At 45.3% G+C, this 26029-nt stretch overlaps 1 protein-coding gene across 5 annotated transcripts in view; it reads right to left on the bottom strand.

The window, feature by feature from the left end:
* The window catches only part of FOCAD (focadhesin), a 141826-nt gene that overhangs the window by 109857 nt on the left and 5940 nt on the right, over positions 1–26029 (bottom strand). For all 5 annotated transcript variants that reach the window (XR_014506269.1, XM_083419283.1, XM_083419282.1 and 2 more), the window contains exons 3-7: positions 24802–24876; positions 20689–20843; positions 16840–16944; positions 7237–7338; positions 52–256 (exon numbers count right to left, since the gene is read on the bottom strand). Coding sequence is in view for 4 of the 5 variants with exons in the window: in XM_083419283.1 (XP_083275409.1) it covers positions 52–256; positions 7237–7338; positions 16840–16944; positions 20689–20843; positions 24802–24876 (642 nt within the window). In the remaining variant the exon portion in view is untranslated. The remainder of the gene's footprint in view (positions 1–51; positions 257–7236; positions 7339–16839; positions 16945–20688; positions 20844–24801; positions 24877–26029) is intronic.

The following is a 26029-nucleotide window of genomic DNA, read 5'->3' as shown; positions in this document are numbered from 1 at the left end:
AACGGACTGAAGTGCTTTGATGGTGGCAGTTAGGAAAGAGCAATGCCTCACCTGATAATGTGGAACCAAGTCACAAAGCAGCTGAAGGAGATGGCGCTCGAGGGCACAAGGTTTCTCCTTGTTCCGAGGCCCACGCGGCTGAAGCAAAACTCCAAGCAGAGCCATTCGCAATTCCGCATGTTCCCTCAGCTGGCAAGGCTCACAGTACAGGTATCGCAGGAAAGGTCTCATTACAGAGACACATGAATTCTCCGCACTGCAGGTGGAGAAAACGATTTGGTGAACTTACAGAGAACAGCGAAGAAACAAATGGAGGTTTCATCGGAGGTCCCAGGATTTTCAGCATAATTGAGATAACTGAAGAGATTTACAGGAAATGTGAGGAATCGGGTTGCGTCCAACTGTGGGGTTTGTGCACACATGGCAGCGTACAAAGTTTTCACCACCACTCCCCTGAACCATCACAAACTTCTTTCTCCAACACAAAACCACAATTGGATGAAACCCTTGGGAAGATGGGTGCATATGGAATACGTCAAACACACATTTAATCATCATAATTTTGGGCAAAAGACTTTGGATACAATATACAGTTTGAAGAATGGGAAAGGTTGTGAAAGGAAAGGATAAAATTTACAGCCTGTAATGCTTTGAAAGTCAATATGATGAAAATGATGTATAGATGGTATATTACACAAGTGAAATTAGCTAAAATGTATAAGACAAATAATAAATGTTGGAAATGTAAAGAAAAAGGAACATTTTATCATATGTGGTGGGAATGTAAAAAAGTAAATAACTTCTGGGAAATGATATAGAATGAGATGAAAAAGATGTTGAAATACACATTCTTAAAAAAACCAGAAGCATTTTTACTTGGTATTATAGGTCAGGACATTAATAGGCAAGATGTTAAATTGTTTTTATATGCAACAACTGCGGCAAGAGTATTATTAGCCCAGAAATGGAAACAAGAAGAAATTCCGACGAAATGGCAGACGAAATTAATGGACTATGCAGAATTGGACAAAATGACAGGAAGGATTTGAAACCTGCGGGACCAGAGATTTACAGAAGATTGGAAGAAGTATATGAATTATTTGAAGAGCAACTGTAATCAACAAATTACGCTAGTAGGAAAGTTTTGTAAGGAGAAATATACAAAATGTTACAAAGTATAAAAAGATAGAGATATTGGTTATGAGTTTGAAATGTAATAGGGAGGATAAGAAATGCATACTGAGGGATTAGATTGGAAAATTTTCAGACAGGATTGATGGAAGACAAAAATTTGAATAAGATGTAAAAGTATGTTTAATTACTGTTGAAAATGATATGTTAAAAAAACTAATAAAAATTATATTAAAAAATAATAATCACCATCATAATTTTATTATTTTTACCCCACCCATCTGGCTGCGTTGCCCCAGCTACTCTGGGCGGCTTCCAACACATATAAAAACATAATAAAACATCAAACATTAAACTTCAGATGTCTTGTAAAAGTTATATAATTATTTATCTCTTTGGCATCTGATGAGAGGGCGTTCCACAAGGAGGGTGCCACCACTGAGAAGGCCCTTTCTGCCTGGTTCCCTGTAGTTTCACTTTCTGCAGTGAGGGAACCACCAAAAGACCCTCTCTTACCCCTCTTTCTGTTAAGGAATAGGTCAAATACTGTACTGCAGGAATCACAGCACCTGTGCCCCCCCCCCCCGAGGCCTTTCCTCTAGGCTGCAGGATCCCCTCCCTCCACTGAAATTAGGCTTGAAAGAAGGATTCTGTTAGCTAACTGGGAGATTCAGGATCCAAGAAGACAAGGACTTCAAAAAGGAATGGGGGAAATTTACAATTTACTTAGGAAACCATGGGCAGGCTATAAGAATCACTTGTAAAGTAACAAAGTTTAAGGACAGTATGGAAAAATGAAAATAGTGGAGAAAATATTGATATGTAGTCTTAATGATTGTAATAAGGACCCATGTAGGCGATGGGGGAAAGTCAAAAGATTCAGAGAATCTCACAAAATGATTACACAAATTGTTTGATTTGTAAATTTCTATTGATATATATATATATATATATGGTTTTGGTGTCCTCGGGTGTCTTCCCGTGTAAAAGTTGGGGTGTCTAGGCGACGTTTCGACGAGGTCTCACTCGTCATCTTCAGGCTGGTGCTTTCGGCTTCTTGTTACTGGAACAGAGCAGGATCTCAGTGTTTGAGTTCCTATAAATACTGTTGAGGAGGTGTGGTGTATAGCCTCCAATGTTCTGGGCAGAGAGGAGGTTCCCAGGCTAGTGTGCCTTTTCTTCTTTTGTTCCTTAATTACTTGAGGGATATCTTGAGTGATTTCTTGAGTGATTTCCTGAATCCCACTTAGGTGGGTCATTAGGTGTGGATTAGTTGCTAAAGCCTTCGTGTCTTGAACTCTTGAACTTTGTGAAGAGTTTTTCTGAGAAGATGGCTGTACTGCACTTGGTTGTGCTCTGGCTTGGCTTCGTGTATAGGGGCGAGCTGTGGTTTTGTGGCCTGTGCCAGCCAGATCTGTGTAGGGATTGCAGGGGGGTGCAGCATCCGGAGGTGCCACCCTGGTTTGGCTACTGGATGGTGTCTGTAATTTATCTGTGGAGAGGGTCTGGGTTTGGGTCTGGTGTGGTTGATTGGTGATGGCGTTCTGTGTGCCTCTGGATCTGGTGTCAGATTTTGTGGGGAGGGCTAATTTCCAGATGTCTGGCAAGCGGGATGTGTCGTCACGCTTGTTCATGTTGTGAGGGTGTTTCTCTATCTCGATGGCTTCCATGATTATTCTCTTGTGGTGATGTTCCATGTTAAAGAGCAATTTGGAATCTGCAAAATTAATTTCGTGTCCTGTTTCTTTCATGTGTTGGAAAAGAGAGGAAGTTTTTTCTTCTTTTTTGACGGCATTCTTGTGTTCTGCGATACGTGCATTTATTCGTCTGTTTGTTTGTCCAATGTACGTGGCTGGGCAGACTTTGCAGGGTATTTCATAGACCCCTTGGTTTTCCAACTGAATTTTATCCTTGGGGTTTCTGAGGATATTGGCTATTTTTTGGTTGGTGCAAAAGGCTGTTTTGATATTGTGTTTATGGAGGATTTTGCTAATTTTATCTGTAGTGCCCTTGATATAAGGAAGGAGGGCTATGCCATTGTTTTCTTCTGTGTCTTGGTTTTTGGGGGGTGTTTCTTTTTGGATTAGCTTCGTAACCCTGTTTTGCTGGTATCCATTGGCAATTAACACATTTGAGAGATTCTGTAACTCAGTTGTCAAGTGGTCTTCGTCAGCCAGGCGTTTGGTTCTGGAGATGAGAGTCTTGGCTACGGAGTTTATTTGTGCAGGGTGGTGGTGTGATTGTGCATGTAAGTAGCGGTTGGTGTGTGTTTTTTTCCGGTAGATAGTGTGTCCTAGGGAGCCATCAGGTTTTTTGTAGATTAGGACGTCAAGGAAAGTTCAAGAGTTCACAAAGTTCAAGAGTTCAAGACACGAAGGCTTTAGCAACTAATCCACACCTAATGACCCACCTAAGTGGGATTCAGGAAATCACTCAAGAAATCACTCAAGATATCCCTCAAGTAATTAAGGAACAAAAGAAGAAAAGGCACACTAGCCTGGGAACCTCCTCTCTGCCCAGAACATTGGAGGCTATACACCACACCTCCTCAACAGTATTTATAGGAACTCAAACACTGAGATCCTGCTCTGTTCCAGTAACAAGAAGCCGAAAGCACCAGCCTGAAGATGACGAGTGAGACCTCGTCGAAACGTCGCCTAGACACCCCAACTTTTACACGGGAAGACACCCGAGGACACCAAAACCTGCATTCCTGTACCCGTGAAAATCTACGAAAGCAAATATCTCACCTCTACGGGGAGGAAACCTTCCAGCTGACAAGAACCTACGAGAAACTAGAAATCCGAAGAGCCACCATCTTATGTGATCTCTTGTTCCTACGCAACTGCCGAGACAACAACTTAATTCCCACATGCTTCCAACTTAAATTCCACTCTAAAACCCCAGCTACCGAAAGGATCCTGAAACGAACTGAACTATCTCTAATCAGAAACGAACTACACAAGAAAAGATACCTACTAAACCAAACCAACAAAGATCTACTCACTCTTCACCTCAAACTCTGTAACAAAATCCACCCTGCACTCTGGGACAAATGCAAACAACTAGCCGTCTGGAGAGCTGAAACGGAGACCTCACACAAGACAGACACACACACCAACAAACTCCACAAACTAGAGAAACGCCAGAAGCCCAGCCACCCTCCACAACAACCCATGAAACAAACAGTACATAACATATCAGACAGGATCCTCACCTCAACTGAAACCAAAGTACTCTCCAAAGGTTTCAACTTTGCAGTCGCCCCGAGACGCATCCCCACGGAAAACATCATATGCGGAGTCGAAGCTAGCCTAACCAAAATCAATCCAGATGAAGCCAATAAAATCAGACTTGAAGTCACCAACATCCTCTGCTCCAGCAAACCACCCAGAAGCAATTTACACAAAGAAGAACAGAAAGCACTCACCAACCTGAGGAAAGACAACAACATAATCATTCTCCCAGCAGACAAAGGTAATGCCACTGTTGTGATGAACACATCGGACTACCAAGCAAAACTATCAAATCTACTCCAAGACCCTACCTACCAACCTATAAAAACAGATCCCACCACCTATCTGGAAAAAACCACCAAATCCAAAATAAAAGCCTCTCCTATCAGTGAAGAAATCCAGCTAAGAATCATCCCCAGAGAAAAATCATCCAGATGCCCCAAACTCTACGGCCTCCCCAAGATACACAAAGAAGGAACACCACTCAGACCAATAGTCAGCTCCATAGGCTCACCTCTACAAAATCTCGCTAAATTTCTCGCCAAGCAACTTCAGCCCTATGCAGAATCCATCTCTTCACACGTTCCAAACTCCTTCCAGTTCATAGAAACAATAAAGAAGCAAAACCTACAACCCAATGACCTACTTGTGAGCTTCGATGTTGTATCTCTCTTCACACAAGTGCCCATTAATGAAGCCTTGACAGCCATTCAAAACAAATACAATCCCCCCGAATACATCTTGGACCTGACCAACCACTGCCTAACCAACACGTACTTCATCCACAATGGACAAAGATACAAACAGATAGAAGGAGCACCTATGGGATCACCCCTCTCACCGGTCATCGCTAACCTGTACATGGAACACTTTGAAACCAATGCTTTAGACAAGTCAGAACACAAACCCAAACTTTGGCTCAGATATGTTGACGACACCTTTGTAATTTGGCCACACGGGAAGGAAAAACTGGATAGCTTCCTCACACATCTCAACAGCCTACACCCCAAAATACAATTCACTATGGAAATAGAAGCCAACAACCAACTTCCCTTCCTTGACGTCCTAATCTACAAAAAACCTGATGGCTCCCTAGGACACACTATCTACCGGAAAAAAAACACACACCAACCGCTACTTACATGCACAATCACACCACCACCCTGCACAAATAAACTCCGTAGCCAAGACTCTCATCTCCAGAACCAAACGCCTGGCTGACGAAGACCACTTGACAACTGAGTTACAGAATCTCTCAAATGTGTTAATTGCCAATGGATACCAGCAAAACAGGGTTACGAAGCTAATCCAAAAAGAAACACCCCCCAAAAACCAAGACACAGAAGAAAACAATGGCATAGCCCTCCTTCCTTATATCAAGGGCACTACAGATAAAATTAGCAAAATCCTCCATAAACACAATATCAAAACAGCCTTTTGCACCAACCAAAAAATAGCCAATATCCTCAGAAACCCCAAGGATAAAATTCAGTTGGAAAACCAAGGGGTCTATGAAATACCCTGCAAAGTCTGCCCAGCCACGTACATTGGACAAACAAACAGACGAATAAATGCACGTATCGCAGAACACAAGAATGCCGTCAAAAAAGAAGAAAAAACTTCCTCTCTTTTCCAACACATGAAAGAAACAGGACACGAAATTAATTTTGCAGATTCCAAATTGCTCTTTAACATGGAACATCACCACAAGAGAATAATCATGGAAGCCATCGAGATAGAGAAACACCCTCACAACATGAACAAGCGTGACGACACATCCCGCTTGCCAGACATCTGGAAATTAGCCCTCCCCACAAAATCTGACACCAGATCCAGAGGCACACAGAACGCCATCACCAATCAACCACACCAGACCCAAACCCAGACCCTCTCCACAGATAAATTACAGACACCATCCAGTAGCCAAACCAGGGTGGCACCTCCGGATGCTGCACCCCCCTGCAATCCCTACACAGATCTGGCTGGCACAGGCCACAAAACCACAGCTCGCCCCTATACACGAAGCCAAGCCAGAGCACAACCAAGTGCAGTACAGCCATCTTCTCAGAAAAACTCTTCACAAAGTTCAAGAGTTCAAGACACGAAGGCTTTAGCAACTAATCCACACCTAATGACCCACCTAAGTGGGATTCAGGAAATCACTCAAGAAATCACTCAAGATATCCCTCAAGTAATTAAGGAACAAAAGAAGAAAAGGCACACTAGCCTGGGAACCTCCTCTCTGCCCAGAACATTGGAGGCTATACACCACACCTCCTCAACAGTATTTATAGGAACTCAAACACTGAGATCCTGCTCTGTTCCAGTAACAAGAAGCCGAAAGCACCAGCCTGAAGATGACGAGTGAGACCTCGTCGAAACGTCGCCTAGACACCCCAACTTTTACACGGGAAGACACCCGAGGACACCAAAACCTGCATATATATATATATATATATATATTATACACACACTCACACACACGATATATATATATATTGTTTCAAAGAATTCTGTTACAGCCAACAGATCATGTACTGGTGTGCTTACTTAAGGGGTACGTTTGCTGCCCACAATGTTTATTCAGTTTACAAATGTGCCCATCACCACAAAAAGGTTGGCACCCCTGTGTTATGCTTGGTGTAATATAATAACAGTAGGAAGCAGGGGGTTAAGTTTCTTATCATTACAAAGACACACACAAAAAAAACCCACACGCATTTTCTTTCTCCGTTTTGTAAAGCCTGAATTCAATCCTGAACCTACAGGCCACATAAACATGGCTTGGGCACTGCATGTTGCCCCAATGTGGCCTTTTCAAAATCTCCCATCCCCGGAGAGTGAATGTAGATTTTGCTGGCTTCCCTACCTCTCTGGACACTGCTGGAAAAACGCTGTAATCTGTGGCAGGAGAGCTGGCCAGCAGTCAGGTCTGTTCTCAAGAACGGTGATCAAGGGATGAGGAGAGTTCCTGGGGGGAAATTAATAAATAAAACTTAAATAGAAGAAAATGTGGAAGCCAGACTAGCCTACAAACAAATACAACTGCAGGTGCAGGCATTCCCCATTTCTTGCATGTTTTTCATATAGAATTACTATTAAGTTGTGACTGCATTCAAGATGCATAAATCCAAGCTTTAAAAAAAAATTCTGCTTATTTATTTCACACGCAGGAGAACACACAGTGATGCAAAGTCCTCGGCTGAGAAGGAGAGACATTTCAGGGCAGTGCTACCTTTGAAAGAGAGAGCAGACCACATACAAATTACTGTATTTTTTGCTCTATAAGACTCACTTTTTCCCTCCTAAAAAGTAAGGGGAAATGTGTGCGCGTCTTATGGAGCGAATGCAGGCTGCGCAGCTAACCCAGAAGCCAGAACAGCAAGAGGGATTGCTGCTTTCACTGCGCAGCAATCCCTCTAGCTGTTCTGGCTTCTGAGATTCAGAATATTTTTTTTCTTGTTTTCCTCCTCCAAAAACTAGGTGCGTCTTGTTTTCTGGTGCGTCTTATAGAGCGAAAAATACGGTAACTACCATATTTTTCGCTCTATAGGGCGCACTTTCCCCCCTCCAAAAATGAAGGGGAAATGTGTGTGCGTCCTATGGAGCGAATGAAGGCTTTCACTGAAGCCTGGAGAGCAAGAGGGGTCAGTGCGCACCGACCCCTCTCGCTCTCCAGGCTTCAGGCAGTTATCCGCAAGCCTTCGGAGAGCTCCGAAGGCTTGTGGACAGCAGCCTGAAGCCTGAAGCCCAGCAAGCGCAGCGCCAATTCCTGCTGCGCTTGCCAGGCTTTAGGCAGCCATCCGCAAGCCTTCCGAGCGCGGCGGGAGTTCCCGCTGCGCTTGGAAGGCTTGCGGGTAGCTGCCTGTTCTGGGGGCTGGAGTCGGGGGAAGCTCCGGGAGCGGCGGGGAGGTTGCGCAATCTTGCCGCCGCTCCTGAACTGGGGGGGGGGGATAATTCCCCCCCTTTATTTCCCCCCCCTAAAAACTAGGTGTGCCCTATGGTCCGGTGCGCCCTATGGAGTGAAAAATACAGTCGTTAATTCAGTCTTGAGATGGAAAGAAGAAAAAGTCCCCACCAGCCACCAGAGACAAATGGCAGATCAGGTTGATGGACTATGCCGAAATGGCAAAAATGACCGGAAGAAACAGAAATCCAGAAGACCAAAATTTCAATAAGGAATGGGGAAAATTTAGAATCTGTCTTAAAAACCATTGTAAATTTGTTAGTGGGATTAGAATAACACTTGTAGTTTAATGGTGAATTTTGGACATAATGGAGATGTAAAAGATTTAGATTATTCTAAAAGCTGCAGGAGGAAAGGACGATAGGACCCACAAAGAGGAGGAGGAAAGTCCGGGAAATTCTGCTGAACCTTTTTTCTATATTGTATGTTGATACATTATTGTAAAATTTTAATTTAAAAACCCCAAATAAATAAATTTGCAAAAAAATTTAAATTATTTAAAGGGGGGGGACTAGTTAATTAAGTCTCAAGGCACACAATGAAAATACCTAGTTAACAGTCTGAAATACAGAATATGTTTTAAGACAGATTATTTTGGCTGGCCTTTTCTGTACATTTTCCAGATCTGAAATTTCCTCTTTGAGTTGTGGTGACCACAGTTGGACAGAAGTGTGGCCATGCCTTAGATCTGTGTAATGTAGTGTTCAAAGTTAGCCAGGCGCATTTTGCACTGAGCTATCAGCCACCTGCAACCAAGTGAAGATGCCCAGGTGCCAGGATGCTGACTGACGTCTCTACCACCTGGAGGCCCATGCCTAGGGATCCTTGGATCTGGGCTATTTTCACACACTAAGACCACATCCTGTAGAATTCTATCCATTATATTTTATCTGCACATTCAGAATGAATTTCAGGAACCAAAAAGTCGTATCGAAATATGCAGCGTTTGAGCCATCTGGCAACTAGGCAGTTTTGACAACTGTAATCTTGGTTGAACGGAAGTGAGAGCTGGACCATAAAGAAGACTGGTCACCAAATAATTGATGTTTTTGAATTATGGTGCTGGAGAAGACTCTTGAGAGTCCCATGGACTGCAAGAAGATCAAACCACTCCATTCTTAAGGAAATCAGCCCTGAGTGCTCACTGGAAGGACAGATCGTGAAGCTGAGGCTCCAATACTTTGGCCACCTCATGAGAAGAGAAGACTCCCTGGAAAAGACCCTGATGTTGGGAAAGACGGAGGGCACAAGGAGAAGGGGACGACAGAGGACGAGATGGTTGGACAGTGTTCTCAAAGCGACCAGCATGAGTTTGACCAAACTGCGGGAGGCAGTGGAAGACAGAAGTGCCTGGCGTGCTCTGGTCCATGGGGGTCACGATGAGTCGGACACAGCTAAACAACAATAACAACCTTGGTTGAAGGAGCCATTTGGTGCCTGGCTTATATATCTGAATTTCTAACACTGGTACAATGGTTATGGGAATCGAAAGCAATGCAATGAAAGCATAGGCACAAGAGCCAATTTGCTCCCTGCCTTACCACCTCTCGGGTATTTTAATTCCAGAGACCCAGGAGATGGAGGTTAAGGGCATCAACAATACATTCCCAAAAGGGGAAAAACCAGGAACAGTGTTTTACCAAGGACAAGAACCAGGAATTAGAACCCAGTTATGATAAACAGGAAGAAGTGAAAAGTGCACAAGTCAAAGAGTTTTGCCTACAGGTGGCTTGCAAAATGGAATTACCATACAACTATTCAGTGCTTTTCTGCTAGAAAGAAAGGTGTGTGCTCTTGAGTACCCCCAGAAAAAAAAGCACCGCTTCTATTTCGAAACATTATCTGCATCTTGCTTTTTTAGTAGTAGGATCTTGCATTATGGTTCCAGACTTACTAAGGAAACAATTACAAAAAAAACCCCAACAATCTTCATTAAGCATAATTTCAATGGAACGTCAACAGATTTTTAGCTTTGTCTGGATTGTGGCATGATAATCATAACCCCACACTCTCTGCAACGACGGTGATGTAGCCTGTCATAGACAACATTCCTTTTAAATAAAATGAATGTACATTCGAAATCAAATTGGATACAGCTTGCAATTGTACTTTTCAGGTTCTCAGTGATCTTCTTAAGATAAAGGGTGCATTTTATGGAGTCAAAATGTTCACCATTACCCCAAATAAAAGGTTTACCCAAGCTGATTGCAATATATTCAGTACCAATGCCCTTAGTATTCTTTAGGCAACAGTCGGAAGGGACCTATCGTGCAAGCAGATGCCAAAAATGAACCTGCCTGTTGGAGGAAGGACCCTAGCTTAGGGTTACCAGATGTCCCCGTTTCCCGGGACAGTCCCCGGATTTGCGAATAAGTCCCCGGACAAATTCCGTCCCCGGAATGTCCCCGGATTTCATCTAATGTCCCCAGGAAACGTGGCGGCGCAGTCTCAGCAGCCCGGAGCAGTTGGCTCTGGCTGGCTTCAGGAGCTGCTCAGAAGTCCCCATATGATGGTGGTGCAGGGACTCTAAGATGCAGCTTCTGGGCTGCCTCCACCTTCCCTGACCCCAGCAACTAAGCCGTGAAGGGAGGCTTCATGCTGCCTATCAGAGCAGCTTCCCAACTTCTACTTGCGTGTAAGCAGGAGCGGGGCGAGGATCTCTCAGCTGTGAAGGGAGGCTTCCCGCTGCCTATCAGAGCTTGCGTGCAAGCAGGAGGGGGCAGGGATCTCTCAGTTAGGCAACGGGAAGCCTCTCTTCCCAACTGACGGATCCCTGTCCCCTCCTACTTGCATGCAAGTAGGAATGGGATTGGGGCTGCTTCAATGGGAAGGGAGGCATTGTGCTGCCTGAGCCACGCCGCTGCCGCCACTCTCAGCCCTCCTCCACCTTCCATGCCTGACCCACCGCGCACCGCTTCCCCACCACCACCACCACCGAAGAACCAACAACTCGGGCTGCCCAGGCTCATGGAGAAAGCAAATAGAAGCCTCGGAGGAAGGGGAAACGTGGCGGTTGAGGTCAAGGCAGTGGCCGCCCCTCTGCCACCACTATCGCTGCAGCATCAATGTCCCGAGCGTGTAGTATGTATGTATGTATGTATGTATTTATTTATTTATTTATTTAAAGTGTCCCCGGATTCATTGGAAAAAATCTGGTAACCTTACCCTAGATAGCCAAGTATGACCTCATGAACTCAAAGGTCACTGCCATTTGGCTGACTCTTCGTAGCTGCAGGGCTCTGGGAGATTCCCAGGCCAGAGAAATCAATACCATCCTCTGAAAATGGCTTCCAAAACAAAAGCAACTTCTTTCCCATCGGACTTGTCCCCAAATCTGCCTAGATCCAGCCCAGCTGAGAAAAAGACTCCTAACTTCCCCATCAAGATAAATGTGTTATAAAAGAATAGATTTACCGAGTTAGGGTTACAGCGGTCAAGCAAGACCCGCTGCTATAATTGTTGTTAATTATTCTCATAGGCCATTTAGCACCAGCAAAGGACTTTATAGCCATTATTGTGTGCACAGTCGATGTTTCACACCCCGCCATCTCATCGACTGGCAAGGTTATCGCAGATCAGCCGCAAATGATTTCCTGATTATCCCATCCCCAGGCAGTCGGAGGCAAGCAAGGCTAGAGAAAGTGTTTCTTCCCAGCAGCCTGTACTTGCTCTGGGAATTATTAATACACACACACACACACACGGAGCTGCGCGGAGATGATTCTAAACAGCTTGCTTTGCAATCTGCCTCCACAGAACAAGTTGTCATTCAGTGTTGCCACTGGGGCACAGGTCCACAGTCCCACGCAGCTAAATTGACACAGCAGCGCTGTTTGACATGCGCCTTACCATCAAAAGAGCCCATTCCCAATGTCCGGTCTAAAGGTAAAGGTAAAGGATCCCTGGACGGTTAAGTCCAGTCAAAGGCGGCTATGGGGTTGCAGCGCTCATCTCGCTTTCAGGCTGAGGGAGCCGGCGTTTGTCCATAGACAGCTTTTCCAGGTCATGTGGCCAGCAGGACTAAACCGCTTCTGGCACCACTGGACACTGTGACGGAAACCAGAGCGCACGGAAATGCCGTTTACCTTCCTGCCAGAGCGGTACCTATTTATCTACTTGCACTGGCGTGCTTTTGAACTGCTAGGTTGGCAGGAGCTGGGACAGAGCAATGGGAGCTCACCCCGTCGCGGTGATTCGAACTGCCGACCTTCTGATTGGCAAGACCAAGAGGCTCAGTGGTTTAGACCACAGCGCCATCCGTGTCTAAAACCACCTAGCTCATTGGTTGTCAACCAGTGCACCGGGGCACCATGGGGAGACCCAGGGACAGTCCTTTCATCATCATCATCATCATTTCCCTATCAGGAATGTCGTTCCCATCCAGCTGGAAAATAAGACTTTACAAATTTAAAAGCTTCCCTGCACAGGGCTGCCTTCATATGTCTTCTAAAGGTTGTTTGGTTACTCATCTCCTTGACATCTGGTGGGAGAGATTCCCACAGGGAGGGGGCCACCACAGAGAAGGCCCTCTGCCTGGTTCCCTGTAGCTTCACTTCTCACTGTAAGAGAACCACCAGGAGGTCCATAAATTCCTGCATTATCTCTCTCTGTTTCTCTCTAAGGAACACTCAAAGGGAGACAGAGGATTTAACTTGCAGTGGCGTAGCATGGGTTGTCAGCACCCGGGGCAAGGCAAGTAATTTGCGCCCCCCCCCCACTGCACTGTCCCTCCCCCAGATAGTCCCACAGTGGGCGGCGACCCGGCGGCTCGGATCGGATTCGCACAGCCAGCACTGCAGTGAGAGAGAGAGAGAGAGCCAGGTAGGGGCAGAGAGCTGCGAGTGCGAGCGCGCCCCCCCCCCAGATGTTGCGCCCGGTGCGGCCGGCCCCCCCTGCACCCCCCACGCTACGCCACTGTTAACTTGCAACCTATTATCTCTCTGCATCTCTCTCTTTCTCCCTGCGGCCATCCTTCCTTAAGTCCTCCTACTCCTCCTCTTCCACCTTGCTGCCTCCCAGTCACGTCCCAGATTCCCAGTCTCCCCACTTACGTGTGTCCTGTAACGGAACCACAGTGGGTAAGTGGCTCCCACAGCGCAGTCACACACACAAAAATGTGGTTTTTCAAGGGAGTTGTGAACTCAAAAAGGTTGAAAACCACTGACCTAGCTGTAACGCTCATCAATAATAATAATAATAATAATTTATTATTTATACCCCGCCCTTCCCCGTTTAAAAACCGGGCTCAGGGCGGCTAACAGCAAATATAAAACACTGATTAAAATGTGACTTATAAACAGCATAAAACAGCATAAAGTACAACATAAAAGGCAGCATCAATATCAATAAAATTCAAGAATTCAGAGGTCATTTTTTTGGGGGGGGGGCAGTCAGTAGACATCAAATGATCACCAGGACTAACTGGCCAAGTTGGTCCTGCTAGGGCCAGCAAGGAGACCAGGGAAGAATTTAAATGTGGGGTCCCAGAAAGGGTTTCTTCAGGTTATCACCACAAGAAGAAGCCCACATGTTACAGCTGTATTTGATTATTTACTGCGTTTATAGAGTGCTTTTCTGGCGATGTGTTCAAGGTAGTTATAATTTACCCATGGCTCCCAGAGCCCAAGTTTAATGCCTGATCGCACATTCAGAGAGAGGGAGAGGAGAAACCTTTCATTGCGTGGCACGGTGCCTATGTGAGCCAAAAGAATGCAACAGAACGGCGACAGAAACAAAGAACTTTCTCACCAAAGGCCACAAATATCTGAAATATCTGAGGCCTTCAGGTCCCCCCTCACCCCAATGTCTCTTGACTGCAGAAGAGCTGCAGTTTGATCTACATCGTAAATTCAGCGGCGGCGATTGCCATGCGTTTCCGCGCATTACAGCCGTGACGCCCATTTCTTCAATACCACAGCACCACACTCAACTACTTCGAATATGCATTTTTAAAGCATGCTACTGTGATAGGAATTTTGAGGTCTTAGATATATGTAAAATGTTCATAGGTGTACCAACCAAGCACATACATAGATCAGCACAGGAAGACCGACCTGGAACCATTTTGATTTTCAAACTGTCCCAAACTGACCAAATGTTTTCTCTGCAAGGTCAAAGGAAAATGGAAAAGCCTCCCCATTGTCTTTTCCTTCACAAATCCTGTCTTAAGGGTATGTCTGTGTTTGAAAAGGGTGTGAGCCTGTGACCTGGTCCAGAAACTAAGTACCGTATTTTTCGCTCTGTAAGACGCACCAGACCACAAGACACACCTAGTTTTTGGAGGAGGAAAACAAGAAAAAAAATATTCTGAATCTCAGAAGCCAGAACAGCAAGAGGTATCACTTCACAGTGAAAGCAGCAATCCCTCTTGTTGTTCTGGCTTCTGGGATAACTGCATAGCCTGCATTCGCTCCATAAGACGCACACACATTTCCCCTTACTTTTTAGGAGGGAAAAAGTGAGTCTTATAGAGTGAAAAATACGGTGTTTATCACTACAAAAGAATGGCCAGGCTCCCCAGTAACCTGCCAGACAGGAGATAAATACGACAGGAGAAAAACAACATTCAAATTTCTGTTTTAAGACCACCTTTTCTGTGATGTAGGTATGATGTATCTGAGGGGTGGTCTTAGGTTACACCCCTTCTGTGATGTATGTATGATGTTTCTGGGGGTGGTCTTGATCTACAGGGTGGGAATTTCAAAAGTCTTTATAAGGCCTTGCGCGCCATTTTTCGGGGTTCCTCCTCTCTCCTGCAGGTGAGGGGAGCACCTTGTTGCAACAGATCAATAAAGATCAAGCTTACTAGCTGCTTTGCTTCTCAATATTCTCTGGTTGGTCTCTGTTATTCTCTCCTACCAATAGGGAACCTATGGAAGGACTCTATATGGGCTCTTGGATACCCCATAAGGGAAAGGGGCAATTTTTGTTTACAACACTACTTCCTGCCTTGAATTCTAATTCCACAATTTGGTGGCAAAGGCCAGGGAAGAATCAGCTGAATGTAGCAGAGAGGAAAAATAAGCTTTTCAAATGCTGGGATCAGTTCATACCCGATGAAGCCATTAGGAAACCATTGTTTATGTAGGCAGAACTTCCAACACCCTTCATATGTGTTGTCAGAGTAATTCTCACAATAGCCCTGCAGAGTAGCACCCCCTCATTGCAGTCTTCTATTTCTTTTAAGTAAAGGATACCAGAAATTCCAGGAAAGCAAATGGGACTGAAAGATTAGCAGTTTACTTAAAGCTACCTAATGAATTCAGGACTGGTAACACAAATGAACCAGGGACTTCATAGATCACATGTTCATGCTTGACCACTGTATGATACCAGCCCTTATTGTACAAAATTTAAGAGAAAATGGCACAGAACAATGGTATTATTGTAAAAGTTACTCAAGAGGAGGTTTAATACACATATGGTGGCACTGTTCTCACAATCAGGAATATCAGGAAAATAATAAATAATAACAATTCAACAACTAAGGTTGCAATCCTAACCTCACTTACCTGAGAGTAAGCTCCACTGAATTCAAAGGGTTTGGGGTTTCTTTACAGTAAACACAAGTAAATTTAACACAACAAATATACATTGAAGCATGCCCAGAAGTACATAGATTATGCTGGAGACATGTTTAAAATCCATTTATTTAAATTTTAAAAAGAGCAAACACTTGATATTTATTACACAGGTTTCACTGCTTTAAGGTTTTGTACAAAGCAATGCAAGATCAGCAGCAACTACAACCTCCTCCCTGTTCTGATGAAATTCTGCTCCATTTTATTCACAGAGTTTCCGGAGAGGCACCCCTGCCTCTGAAAAACCCTAAGATGTGCCCCCCTAAAAGGCTAAACAATTTATTATGGCATTTGCACATTAGAGTCCACTTCATTACAAACACGTGATGGTGTGGGCTTTAGTCCAAGAAAACTTATGTACAGTGGCACCTTGGTTCTCAAACTTAATCCGTTCTGGAAGTGCGTTCCAAAACCAAAGAGTTCCAAAACCAAGGCATGCTTTCCCATAGAAAGGAATGCAAAATGGATTAATCCGTTCCAGACTTTTAAAAACAACCCCCAAAAACGCAATTTAAGATGAATTTTACTGTCTAACGTGACCATTCATCCATAAAATGAAAGCAATAAACAATGTACTGCAGTCACACAATCAATCCATCAGTAGCTGAACTGGGTTCCACAGTCACAAAAACAACAACAAAAGAGCCGCAAAAGCAAAAACACAAAATAAATAGCAAAAACAGACAGACCTCAGCGTAATACTCAAATCGGAAGCGTAATACTCATTCAGCTTCCAAAAAAAGTTCGCAAACTGGAACACTTACTTCCTGGTTTGCAGTGTTTGGGTTCCAAGTTGTTTGAGTACCAAGGTGTTTGAGAACCAAGGGACCACTGTAATAATAAATTTGTCTGTCTGTTAGGTGCCAAACGAGTCCTTGTTACATTCAAATTAGCACTCAGAAATTGAACCATTTATAAAACATACCTGATTGCATAGAACTCCCCCAACGGCTCCTCTTCGCTTTTGTTCACCTTCAAGGCCTGCTTCTGCAGCAGTTTGACAAGGATTTTTATCAAACCGTGGACGTTCCTATCAAAAGCAAAATCAGTGCAGGTTCATATCAACACTGTTGTGCAAAGCATGGGGCTGGAGGAGGGGGGGCAACTTTTTCCACGACGGGCGGCATCCAATTCCCTCATCCTGTAGGCACAAAGATTTCCATTTATGCAACAGGAATTTTAAAGTCCCGCAGATGACTTAAAGCAGAGACATGACCTTGCCAACAAAGGTCCGTATAGTTAAAGCTATGGTTTTCCCAGTACTGATGTATGGAAGTGAGAGCTGGACCATAAAGAAGGCTGATCGCTGAAGAATTGATGCTTTTGAATTATGGTGCTGGAGGAGACTCTTGAGAGTCCCATGGACTGCAAGAATATCAAACCTATCCATTCTGAAGGAAATCAGCCCTGGGTGCTCACTGGAAGGACAGATCCTGAAGCTGAGGCTCCAGTACTTTGGCCCCCTCATGAGAAGAGAAGACTCCCTGGAAAAGACCTTGACATTGGGAAAAATGGAGGGCACAAGGAGAAGAAAGAGGACAAGATGGTTGGACAGTGTTCTCGAGGCTACCAGCATGAGTTTGACCAAACTGCGGGAGGCAGTGGAAGACAGGAGTGCCTGGCGTGCTCTGGTCCATGGGGTCACGAAGAGTCGGACACGACTAAACGACTAAACAACAACAAGTACATGGACATTGGAAATAAAGAAATAATAAATATTGGGGGGGACGGGACACCAGAGCAGGGGGCCATAGAGAAAACACTGTGCCAAAAACAGGCATGCAATCCTGAGATCTTCGGGGGAAGTAATGGATGATTCCCAAACACTCCACTGAACTACCCAAAATTAGTAATTGCATACAAGTTGCTTTGGGAGCTGCTTACCAGCTGTCCAGGGACACGGGTGGCATTGTGGGTTAAACTACAGAGCCTAGGACTTGCCGATCAGAAGCTCGGTGGTTCGAATCCCCGCGACGGGGTGAGCTCCCGTTGCTTGGTCCCTGCTCCTGCCAACCTAGCAGTTCAAAAGCACGTCAAAGTGCAAGTAGATAAATAGGTACCGCAGCGGTGGGAAGGTAAACGGCGTTTCCGTGCGCTGCTCTGGTTCGCCAAAAGTGACTTAGTCATGCTGCCACATGACCCGGAAGCTGTACGCCGGCTCCCTCGGACAATAAAGTGAGATGAGCACCGCAACCCCAGAGTCGGTCACGACTGGACCTAATGGTCAGGGGTCCCTTTACCTTTACCTTTACCTTTACCAGCTGTCTCTGATCTTTCCACTAAGGGGTTGGGGTTGGAAGTCATTGAGCTGGTACTCTGTGTCCTATGCAAGTCAATTTAATCACACGGCAAACATATCCCAATCTGTCGTCTTTATCTATAAATCTCAGCTATTTCAATACACCATAGGGCACGCGTTCCCACACCGTGTTTTCAAAGTCTTAATTCGATTTGGATAATCTGTCGGCAGAGCTGGATCTCATTTTTTAAAAAAATATTTTTTAAAAGAACAAACTATTCTTTAGGGGAAACTCTGTTGCCTTCAAGTCTCTCGAGAGTTTGTGGGGTGGTTTTCTGTTTTTCTAACTGGGTCCAGGCATGAGAAAAGCCAGCTGATAATGTGATTTTGTGGAAGTTTAGAAGGGGTGAAAAATATGTTTCGCACGGTACCAGTCCTGGAAACTCTGGCTCTGACCCCATAATACAGCACAGGTGGGAAATCAAATTTGTGGCCTTGAGCAAGAAAACAAATTTGTGTTCTCTATGCAAAGAGCAGGAAACCTGTAACCTATTAAGCTTTGCCTTCTTCCTTTTATCCATTCCCCATTTGCTTTGATTCCACACCTCCACCGCCACGTATCTCACCCAGTTTAAGTATTCAAAGAAATGTAGGGCACCAAGGCTCACATTTCCTTTTGGCAGGCATGTGGCGAAATAATTTGAGCTTGGGGCTAGACTGAACCTCCAAATCTATACACCAGAGGTAGCCAAAATGGTGTGTTCCAGACAAAGATGGACTACAACTCCCATCAACCCTGGCCGCTGGCTATTCTGGCTGGGGCATCTGGGTATTGGAGTCCAACAAACATCTGTACACATTTACCTGAAGTCAATGGGTCTTGCTTATAAACAGGCATGTATACGATCACGCCATAAGTAATGCATTACACACATGGAATGCACTGGTTGTCAGGTGTTCACAGAAAATTCTATTGAGCCAGTTTGATTGTTCAGAATTGAGGTTGAATTCTGACAAAACAGAAGTACTCTTCTTGGGGGATACGGGGCGGGTTGGTGTGGAGGACTCCCTGGTCCTGAATGGGGTAACTGTGCCCCTGAAGGACCAGGTGTGCAGCCTAGGAGTCATTTTGGACTCACAGCTGTCCATGGAGGCAAAGTTCAACACTGTGTCCAGGGCAGCTGTCTCCCAGCTCCATCTGGTACGCAGGATGAGACCCTCCCTGCCCACAGACTGTCTTGCTAGAGTGGTGCATGCTCTGGTTATCTCCCAGTTGGACTACTGCAATGCGCTCTAAGTGAGGCTACCTTTGAAGGTGACCCAGAAACTACAACTAATCCAGAATGCGGCGGGCAGACTGGTGACTGGGAGTGGCCGCCGAGACCATATAACACCGGTCCTGAAAGATCTTCATTGGCTTCCAGTAGGTTTCCGAGCACAATTCAACGTGTTGGTGCTGACCTTTAAAGCCGTAAATGGCCTTGGCCCAGTATACCTGAAGGAGCATCTCCACCCCCATTGTTCTGCCCGGACACTGAGGTCCAGCTCCAAGGGCCTTCTGGTGGTTTCCTCACTACAAGAAGTGAGGTTACAGGGAACCAGGCAGAGGGCCTTCTCCGGAGTGGCGCCTGCCCTGTGGAACGCCCTCCCAGCAGATGTGAAGGCAATAAACAACTATTTTACTTTTAAAAGACAACTGAAGACGGCCTTGTTTAGGGAAGTTTTTAATGTCTGACGCTGTATTGTTTTTAATATTCGGTTGGAAGCAGCCCAGAGTAGTTGGGGAAACCCAGCCAGATGGGCGGGGTAGAAATAATAAATTATTATTGTTGTTGTTGTTGTTGTTGTTGTTGACATGTCTGTTATTAGTATTATTGACATGTCAAGGACAAAAACAAAACAAAACACCTTTTCTATTGACAGCAGTAAAGTTCTCTAGGCTGACCAATAAGTAGCAGCTTACATAGTCTACTATGGTTCTTGGAGGAAGTGCAGAAATACAAGTATGATAACTGAACAGCACAGAGATGAGCAACAAACAGTATTCTCTATACAGCCAAAAACTTGGTCTTCAGATTTTAAAAAAGAAAAGAAAAGCACACAATATTCTATATTGTTGCGAAAAACTTGTCACTTCAAGGAGTCCCAGAGCTTAAACTGTACAAATTCTAGAATTTCAAAGCCTAAGTAAAAAGCCCGTTCAGAACAAAAGACTTGGGAAGTTGTAGTTTCTCCTTCCTTGGAAGTTTTTAAGCAGAGGTTGGATGGCCATCTGTCATGGATGCTTGAACTGAGATTCCTGCATTGCAGGGGGTAGACTAGATGACTCTTAGGGTCCCTCTAAACTCCACATAAATCCTGGCTATGCCTATGAGAAGCACATATTACCATGTGATGAATATGGTGCAAACATGGGTACAAGGCAGCTAAGCTGGAACAGATGTGCTGAATAAAGATGATCGAAACATTTTTTAAATAATTTTTTGAAGCGTAAGAGGGGCACGGTATGGATGATGCAAACAACCCGCAAATTACCTGGCAGAAGGAATCAGGTTGAGAGCTCCGTTGAGAACATAACCGAGTTCTGCGTGATCCTGGGAGACGAGCGTCACCAGAGCCTCACAGCACGAGGTTCGGACAACCACGTTGTCACTGCAGCACTTTTCCCAGAGCAAGTTTAAGGCAGGGGTCTGAAATCAAGAACACTCCTTCAAGACTGCTGACTTACCAACACAGCAACTTTCTGCTTCCTTAAATTGGTACGCAACTGAAAATATTATTTCTCTCCACAAAACGACAGGACAGAGGTTCCTTAGGATGCTTTTCCAGCTTATGGTGCCAACTTACCAGCTGGCTCTATGAACTCCCTCAAGTTGTGGCAAAAGGTTTTAACCAGGGTCACCCCTCCCATCAGGCACCCATCCAGTGCCGGATATACGTATAAGCTAAACAAGCTCTATCTTAGGGCCCCACTTTCTTGGGGGCTCCCCAAAAAAATTAAAGGAAAAAAACCTGGATGTACATTTCCAAAATACAAGATAAAAAACAAATAAAACAAAACCTACATACAGCAATGGTGTTTTGTGTTGTGTAGGCTCCTAGGATGTAAGTCATGGCCCTGCCTGCTCCCTAAAATATCACTGGTTTGCTCATTACTATATATAGGGTCTCCTGCCAACCTAGGAGTTCGAAAGCATAAATAGGTACCGCTCCGGCAGGAAGGTAAACGGCATTTCCGTGCGCTGCTCTGGTTCGCCAGAAGCGGCTTAGTCCTGCTGGCCACATGACCCGGAAGCTGTACGCCGGCTCCCTCGGCCAATAAAGTGAAATGAGTGCCGCAACCCCTGAGTCGTCCGTGACTGGACCTAATGGTCAGGGGTCCCTTTACCTTTACCTATATATAGGGTGCCTACATTCTGCATGGACTGGTTGCATACTTCTTACTAATTGTATTTCAGTTCAACAAGTACTTTGATAAAATACATATTTTGTTATGTGCAAATGGCTTTAAGCACCTATGAGGTCCATAAATTACCATATAAGCATATATTCAACACAAAAAAATAGCGACCATTTGTTGTTGACAAATAGACATAGAAAGGGCCCCATTACCTTCAGGAGCTGAGGGCCTAAATCAAACCTAAATCCAGCCCTGCATCCATCTCAGGCAGCTGAGAGAGGGCTCCGTTTTGTCTTGTTTTTGTTTAAATTGCTGTTATTTCTTACCTATGTCATTTTAAACTGTGACGTTAATGCTGTATTCTTAGTTTTAGATTTTGATTTATGTGGAAATTGTTTCCCATTTGGTTGTGTATTTTTTTGATGTGGTTTATTTATTGTTTATGACTTTTCTAATGATGTAAATCTTGTTATGCTGTAAGCCGCCTTGAGCATTGTTTTTTAACTGTGGAAAGGCGGCATACAAATAAAAAATGATGATGAATAATGATGGTGATGGTGTTTGGTGTCATGAAAGAGCCGAACCTTGACAGTCAATTTATTGTTCTTGCATTGAAAGCCATTTAGGAGAAGGAAAACTCTTGTTCCCTTCCACTGCCTTGTGGGATATCTTCGGGAGAACAAAAGGCTGAGGAGTAAACCCTACGGAAATCTGGAGTAAAGTCCCTAAGACAGTTGGAAGGCACTTTGTACACCTCCTTCCAGTGGCGTAGCGTGGGTTGTCAGCACCCGGGGCAAGGCAAGTAATTTGCGCCCCCTAACCCGGGGCAAGGCAAGTAATTTGCGCCCCCCTCCCCGCTGCACTGTCCCTCCCCCAGATAGTCCCTCGCTCTCTCTCCGCACCGCACCGCACGCCTGGCACCCCCCCCCCCCCAGTGGGTGGCGACCCAGCGGCTCGGATCGGATTCGCACAGCCAGCACTGCAGTGAGAGAGAGTGAGTGAGCCAGGTAGGGGCAGAGAGCTGTGAGTGCGAGCGCAACCCCCCCCCCCCAGATGTTGCGCCCGGTGCGGCCGGGCCCCCCTGCACCCCCCACGCTACGCCACTGCCTCCTTCCGTCAACTCCTGCAACCAAGCTGGTGCCAAACATCTTGCTCTGCTTTCATTGGACCCCATCAGCGAGGCTGTGGCGCTCACATAGGGTCCTCGGACGTTTGACGGTCTATTGATCCCTGTGCCACCACTGTGCTCGCTTCCCCGCTGCCACCAACCCGTTACTCTCGGGTACACACTGAGTCCAGACAGTTGTTAAAATTAAACCAAATAAACAAGTTTATTTTTTAAGCATTAACAAGTTTATGGTTTCTCAGACCATTTTCTTGTCAGTTTCTTAACCTTCATTTCTTTACCGGCCGATACCTTCCTGATACCTTCTGACTGATTATCTCAACTGTCTGACTGACTCCTCTTAACAGATTCTCTCACTCTCTCACATCAGACCAGCCCAACCCACAGACTTATCCTCCCTCTCTCTTCTCTATCTCCAGACTGACTTCTTAACAACTCTAACTCCTCCCCTTGGGTTCCTATAGGTTAGTCATTTTACAGTTAGTTAACCCTGTCCTTATGAACCCAGTATGATGTCACACACCTGGGATGGCAAACGCCACAGAGGTCGAGAGGGGGGTCTTGTCGTCTGGGCAGCCCAGGACCTCCATGTGCACTGCACAGGATTAAACCCCTGGGAGGTCACTTCAGTGATGCTAAAATAGCGGTTTGACTTCACCCTCGGAGGTGCACTCCATTGTCTCTATAGACAGATGGATGTCAGCAGCTCCCAGGGAAAGCCGCCTGTGGCATTTAATGCAAAATAACAGAAGATAATGGAGGAAAACCATTCATCTCTTATTTAAAAAAACCCTAATTGAAGGGGTAAAGCTCTGCAACAGATGTGAAAGATAAGCTCCATTTGTTTTTCATGAAGAAGAACAACAACAGCACAAGGAACAACCTGAAAAAATTATCAGCATGCCGAATCTTACACAGCATTTACCATATTTTTCGCTCCATAAGACGCACCTGACCATAAGACGCACCTAGTTTTTAGAGGAGGAAAACAAGAAAAAAAATATTCTGAAGGAAACAGCGGATGTATGATTTTTGTGGTTCATGCTGTGGCCACAGAGATGTGATTTGACGGTGAGTTTGGGGTAGCCCAATGCAAAAAATCCTGAGAATCCATGTGGATCCGTGCTTTGTAACCACGTTTTTGCACCATTGCGGCCCCACAAAACAGTAGATGCCTGTTGTTGTTTTTTTGGTGCAGGCTATAGCCATGGACATGCTATGTGATCTGATGGTGAATTTGGGGTGACCCAATGCAAAAATCCTGAGAATCCATGTGGATCCGTGCTTTGTAACCACGTTTTTGCGCCACTGTGGCCCCACGAAACAGTGGATGCCTTTTTTTTTTGGTGTGGGCTGTAGCCATGGACATGCTATGTGATCTGATGGTGAATTTGGGGTGCCCCAATGCAAAAATCCTGAGGATCCATGGGCTTTTACCTCCCCCTCCCAGGCAGCCTCCTTTATCACTAGCGTCCCTTATCTCTCTCCCGATCCCACCGATCAGCTGTTTCCTTTCAACACTTCCTTCCCTCCTGTTTGCCGTAGTGTCTTTTCCTTAGCTGGAACAGTTTTTTGCTCCTCCTTTTCTTCTCATTTCTCTCCTTATTGCTTTAGTCTTCCTGTTTCCCCCCTTTGCAAGTTTGCTGTCTTTACCTTCCCCCTCCCAAGCAGCCTCCTTTATCTCTAGCGTCCCTTATCTCTCTCCCCGATTGACAAACGATCAGCGGCTTTGTTTCAACACCCACTTCCCTCTTTCAAAAAAAAAAGCACGATCTGCTTTTTGCCCCTGGGCAATTTGGCTCCAGGGACCTAGCATTTGCTCCATAAGACACACAGACATTACCCCTTACTTTTTAGGAAGAAAAAAGTGCGTCTTATGGAGCAAAAAATACGGTATATGGCGTGCATAGATCCCACTCTCTCCAGACAGCCGGTCATGATGGCTATGAAGTCTCGTACTATTAAGTACCTCATTTAAAAAAACACACACAAAACCTTGCAAAGAATTACCATTCAGCCATAAAGACTTAACATTACCAGGATTGATGCTCAATCATGTAATGCCACAAAGTCAGCTGCCAGGCTGATGCGGGAAAGAGAAGGTGAAAGCAACGAAACAAACCTGGTTAGTGGACTGGCTTATCTTGTTAGACGAAACATTTTCTTTCAGCACAGCAGCGACAAGATGGCCCACCGTCTACGAAGGAAACACAAATTGCCGTGTTATGTTCCTTATTGGGGCCCTGCGGCAGCAACTTGAGAGGTCCTGCTGTGCCAAACGGCTGCAACAGGTAATCAAAGAAATGGACTCCAGGATGCCCTTGCAAAGTCAGACAGGGTGGCTAGTGGTCTCACAACCAAGCATCCTCTGCAACTTTGCACACTGCAACCTGCTTCAAGGCGCTTCTAGAAACCAGGCTTGATTACTGTAACTCGCTCTATGTGGGGCTGCCCTTGAAGCTGGCCCAGAAACTCCAGCAGGTGCAGAATGCCATGGCGAGGCTCCTTACAGGGTCCTTGCCGTGAGATCACATTCATCCAGTGCTTTACCAACTGCACTGGCTCCCGGTGGAGTACAGGGTCAGGTGCTGGTTTGGACCTTTAAAGCCCTATGTCACCTAGGATCCACGTCCCTATGGTACCGCCTCTCCTGGTATGCCCCGCAGACGACCTTAAGGTCCACAATGACAACACCTTGGAGGTCCCAAGTCGCAAGGTGGTTAGATTGGTCTCAACTAGGGCCAGGGCCTTTTCAGTACTGGCCCCAACTTGGTGGAACAGTCTGTCACAAGAGACCAGGGCCCTGCGGGACTTGACATCTTTCCGCAGGGCCTGCGAGACAGAGCTGTTCTGCCTGGCCTTTGGCTTGGACTCAGTCTGACCCTTATGTTTCCATCCCCTTATGGTCTTGATTTATCGGCTACTTTTAAAATGAGGCTGCATTTTAAATTGCATTTTAACCTGCATTTTAAATTGGTGTTTATTTCCTATTATGTTTTTACTGTAATTTTACTGGTGATAGCTGCACTGAGCCTGGCTCTGGCCAGGATGCGTGGGGTATAAATAAAATTTATTATTATTATTATTATGGCTCCAAACAACCACTTGGCCTATTTGTTGAATCGGTGCAGTCATCGTTGCCTGGTTCTGACTTATGGAAACCAAAGCTAGGAGAGGGACCACAGTTCAGTGAGTCAGTCTCTGGCATCTCGCTTTTCAAAAGGCCTCAGGAGCAGGTGCTGAGACAGGAGTCCCCCCCCCCCCAAAGCCTGGGAGATCCTGCCAGTGAGAGTGGATAATCTTGGGCTCATCTACTCATCTAACCTGCTGTAAAGGGAGCTCCCTATGTT

This window comes from Podarcis tiliguerta (genome assembly GCF_965153285.1).
Source record: "Podarcis tiliguerta genome assembly, chromosome: 17".
NCBI classification, from domain to species: Eukaryota; Metazoa; Chordata; class Lepidosauria; order Squamata; family Lacertidae; genus Podarcis; species Podarcis tiliguerta.
The sequence above is the reverse complement of the archived record's forward strand: the minus strand, read 5'-3'. Positions and strand labels throughout refer to the sequence as shown.